The sequence below is a fragment of the Salvelinus sp. IW2-2015 genome, unplaced genomic scaffold, assembly GCF_002910315.2.
Source record: "Salvelinus sp. IW2-2015 unplaced genomic scaffold, ASM291031v2 Un_scaffold963, whole genome shotgun sequence".
NCBI lineage: Eukaryota > Metazoa > Chordata > Actinopteri > Salmoniformes > Salmonidae > Salvelinus > Salvelinus sp. IW2-2015.
The window spans coordinates 57,736-61,765 of record NW_019942666.1 but is presented as its reverse complement, the minus strand read 5'-3'; the positions used below and the strand labels follow the sequence as shown (position 1 = coordinate 61,765).

At 45.0% G+C, this 4,030-nt stretch overlaps 1 protein-coding gene across 1 annotated transcript in view; it reads right to left on the bottom strand.

The window, feature by feature from the left end:
• Nucleotides 1-4,030, bottom strand: part of LOC112069290 (regulating synaptic membrane exocytosis protein 1) — a 58,849-nt gene that overhangs the window by 50,217 nt on the left and 4,602 nt on the right. The window contains exons 2-7 of the mRNA XM_070438498.1: nt 3,533-3,573; nt 2,898-3,008; nt 2,136-2,235; nt 1,387-1,510; nt 719-765; nt 475-590 (exon numbers count right to left, since the gene is read on the bottom strand). Coding sequence (XP_070294599.1) covers nt 475-590; nt 719-765; nt 1,387-1,510; nt 2,136-2,235; nt 2,898-3,008; nt 3,533-3,573 — 539 coding nt within the window. The remainder of the gene's footprint in view (nt 1-474; nt 591-718; nt 766-1,386; nt 1,511-2,135; nt 2,236-2,897; nt 3,009-3,532; nt 3,574-4,030) is intronic.

The window sequence follows — 4,030 nt, the reverse complement described above, 5'->3', positions numbered from 1 at the left end:
AGTCCAGTATAGTCCAGTACAATCCAGTATAGATCCAGTATAGTCCAGTATAGTCCAGTGCAGTCCAGTGCAGTCCAGTATAGTCCAGTATAGTCCAGTACAGTCCAGTATAGATCCAGTATAGATCCAGTACAGTCCAGTGCAATCCAGTATAGTCCAGTATAGTCCAGTACAGTCCAGTATAGATCCAGTGCAGTCCAGTATAGTCCAGTACAGTCCAGTGTAGTCCAGTATAGTCCAGTATAGTGCATTACAGTCCAGTAATTGTCCAGTATAGTCCAGTATAGATCTAGTACAGTCCAGTATAGTCCAGTATAGTCCAGTATAGTGCATTACAGTCCAGTAATTGTCCAGAATAGTCCAATATAGTCCATTACAGTCCAGTACAGTCCAGTAATTGTCCATTATAGTCCAGTACAGTCCAGTGTAGTCCAGTATAGTCCAGTGTAGATACAGCATATATCCAGTACTCACAGAGAGCTGTCCAGGCAGGATGACGGGGAGGGCTCTGAGGGTAGCAGGGCTGGTGGGGGACATGACCGATATGGAGGGACGCTCCATCTTCTGAGACTCAAAGGAACTGGAGCCCGCTGCCAGGGGAAAGAACCAGGATGRGAAAGACMCAAACAACTCAGTGGGTAGACAGTACTGTATATTAACACCAATMAACTATGCCGTATTGTTCATCAAGGAAAACCAYAGCTTTGTTYAKACTTACTCGATTCTAAAGGAGGATGTGATGTTTCTGGAATTCTTGGTATGTCTCTGTAAGATGGGAGGAAGATTACATCAAACGTCTGCACAGACCTCTGCAATAGTCACTGACCAACAGCCATCACCAARCCRCATTTSATACAGAGTGCCAGCACATACAATACCTCAATCGTATGTTTGTTTGTATCGAAAAGGAAAAACACAGACACGTACACAAACTGGGTGTTGGGTTAGAGAGCGGTAGCTCATACCCYCACAGGGGAGAGACGTATGGGTTGAGAGAAGAGAGGGAACTTTCCTTATAAGGGTTTCTCTAAGGTCTAGGATGTTAGGGGTTACATCAGGGGTAGGCCTCAGGGAAGGACTACCGTACGACATAGCGGTCACTATGTCCACAATACGTATGTACTTACTGATACGCTCTATACACCTTTCTCAAGAAGTTATTGGAAATGATGCGGTGGATAGATCTTTTAGGTAAAGAAGACAATGGCCGTCAACATTTCACTTCAAAATTAGAAATAGTCAGAAAAGGGCACACAACAGTCGCAATATAGTAATAATAGTCCAAAATGGCAAACACAGTGCAAAATAGTCACACAATAGTTGCAGTGTATCGCACAACGGTTCCAAAATGGGAATTTAGCATTTCACACAGGAAGTCAGTCTTACCCAATAGGCCTTGAGACAACTATTTCCACTTGAGGCTCCGCCTTGGATTCCAGAATGATGTTGTACACTTCCTTCTTGGTTGCTCCCGGCAACGACTTCCCGTTCCACTGCAGTACCTCATCACCTAGAAACCAGGAAACAAGATGGCCGACATTAAAACAGCTGATTCGTGGGTAAGCATGGAGCCTAGGTTAGAGATAACAAAGTTTAAGACAATCTAATAATTCCATGCAGAAGTGTTAGGAAAAAAACTAAAAATCATTGGACCAGAGCCGGAGTGAAAATGACTAGAAGTGAATGTTACTAGGTACAGAAAGTTCACCATCAAAGTGGAAAATAAATCGTAGTGTACTCAGCAAACTAAAGCAGAATTGTTTTACTGTCATTCTATTCATTGAAATGTTTTTCAAATGATCTACAGCCACTTTATTTCTTGATGTCCCGACCACTGGAAACGTTTTCAAAACTAATTCTGTAGAATCAGGAACAGCGCTGGTCAAATGAATGTGTTTGTTTTCTAACGCTGGCGCATGGAATTATTACGTTGTCTTAACCTCTATTTTTTAACCTGGCCTGGCTCTTTACTGAACAACCTCTGTTCACAACACAAGCAGTGTTCGGGTAGAAACTTTAGATTTTCGCAGCTCAAAAAGAACACACAGACAATCTGACAGAGCTACCAGACTGATGTGCAACACTTCTCCAGCAGATAACCCTGAATGTCTGAATGTTTTTTCGACGTTGCTTACCAGCTCGTAGGTGGCCAACAATGTCCGCCAGACTTCCTTTCTTGACTTTGGTGATGAAGGCCCCCAGTCTCCCTGTCTCTGTCATCTTCCCACCCACAACCTAGAAGAGAAACAGAACAGGGGCAGCTCAGACACAAGACCAAGAGCTCAGTACATAGAGATAACAGTGTAATTAAAACACTGCCCCTTGTGTTCAGTGCCAGTATCACTGAATATCCTGGGAAGGTACAAGGTCAGTATGAAGATATGACAATCTGGATACTGTCCCAGCCGAGTACAAATCTACAGTATGTCCCCATAGTTTCCTTTATTATATACTTTTGTGGATAGTACACTAGCATCACTTACATTTCAGTCATTTGGCAGACACTTATCCAGATCAACTTACAGGAGTAATTAGAGTTAAGTGCCTTGCGCCAGGGCACATCAACAGATTTTTTCCCACACCTAGTTGGTTCGGGGATTCAAACCAGCAACCTTTCGGTTACTGGCCCAACGCTCTTAACCGCGAGGCTACCTAATGTGGAGGTCAGACGTTAGAGACCCGGGTGGGCTCAGTACACAGGGATACACAGGGGTTAGTGTGGTAGTTTCCCCAGACTTCCTTTATCATACACATCCTTTGACAATACACCATCACACAGCCTGGGGCTCTGATGTCCTACACCCAACGGTCTCAGTACACAACAACGGTCTCAGTACACAGTTAATGTGGTAATACTATAGTAATTGAAAGGGATGCCGCAAGTGATTCCCTCTTACCTTTAACCCTAGTAAGGAGCCTGCCTCGCGGGGCATGGCCGACCTTTTGCTCAGAGTGATGCGTCCGATTAAGTGGTCGCCCTCCTTGGACGGCTGCCATGTCACTGGATGCTGTAGAGGGGGAGTAGGGGAGAGGGGGAGATTTAATTCCATCAGACAGAGAGAGAGGCAAGAGGGAGAGACGGAGAGGGGGGTGTGGTAGAGAGGGGATATAGGTAGCGACAGAGAGGGAGAGGAGCGAGGGTAAGAAAGGTAAAAACAAGTTAGGGAGAGAAAGAGAAAGACAGAGAGTCTCTACATCCCTTGTGAGGACAACTCTTCCACCCAGGCCAACTAGGAGGGACATGCCCATCCACAATAAACACATACTATATCAATTTACACTCCAAGCAATTATCTCTAGACTGGACTGTATAATGTTGTAAGAATCTATATTTAGTAATGAATGGTGGGTAGAGTATGCCCACACACTTACTCAGACACTGCGGGGAATGAAACTAATAGGGCAGAATGTGTGTGTGTGCATGCATTTGTGTGTGTGTGTGTGTGTCTGTGTGTGCGTGTCCTAGGGTGGCGAGTCTGAGTTGAGTCAGCTTAAGCAAAACCCAAATCTGTCACTTTCTCCTGAAACTTACATGCCACACAGCAGGATCCAGAGGATGGCAGTCCCAATCACCTGGAGAGAGAGCGAGAGAGAGAGCGAGAGAGAGAGAGAGAGAGCGAGAGAGCGTGAGAGCGAGAGAGCGAGAGAGCGAGAGAGCGAGAGAGTGCAAGAGCGAGAGAGAGAGAGAGAGGTAGAGAGGTAGAAAGAGAGAGAGGTATAGAGAGTAGAGAGATCGAGAGAGTAGAGAGATCGAGAGAGGCAGATAGATAAGATACACAGAAAGTGATAGAGTTAGAGATAGAGAGAGTTAGACGGACTCTGCATGCAGAATTCTGGAAAAAATAATATCCTTGTACAATGTAAAACACCAAATAATGCATGCAGAGCAGAATTAGGCCGATACCCACTAATTCTACAACCATCTAAAAGGAAGCGATTCCCAAACCTTCCATAACAAAGCCATCACCTACAGAGAAATTAACCTGGAGAAGAGCCCTGGGGCTCTGTTCACAAACACAAACAGACCCCA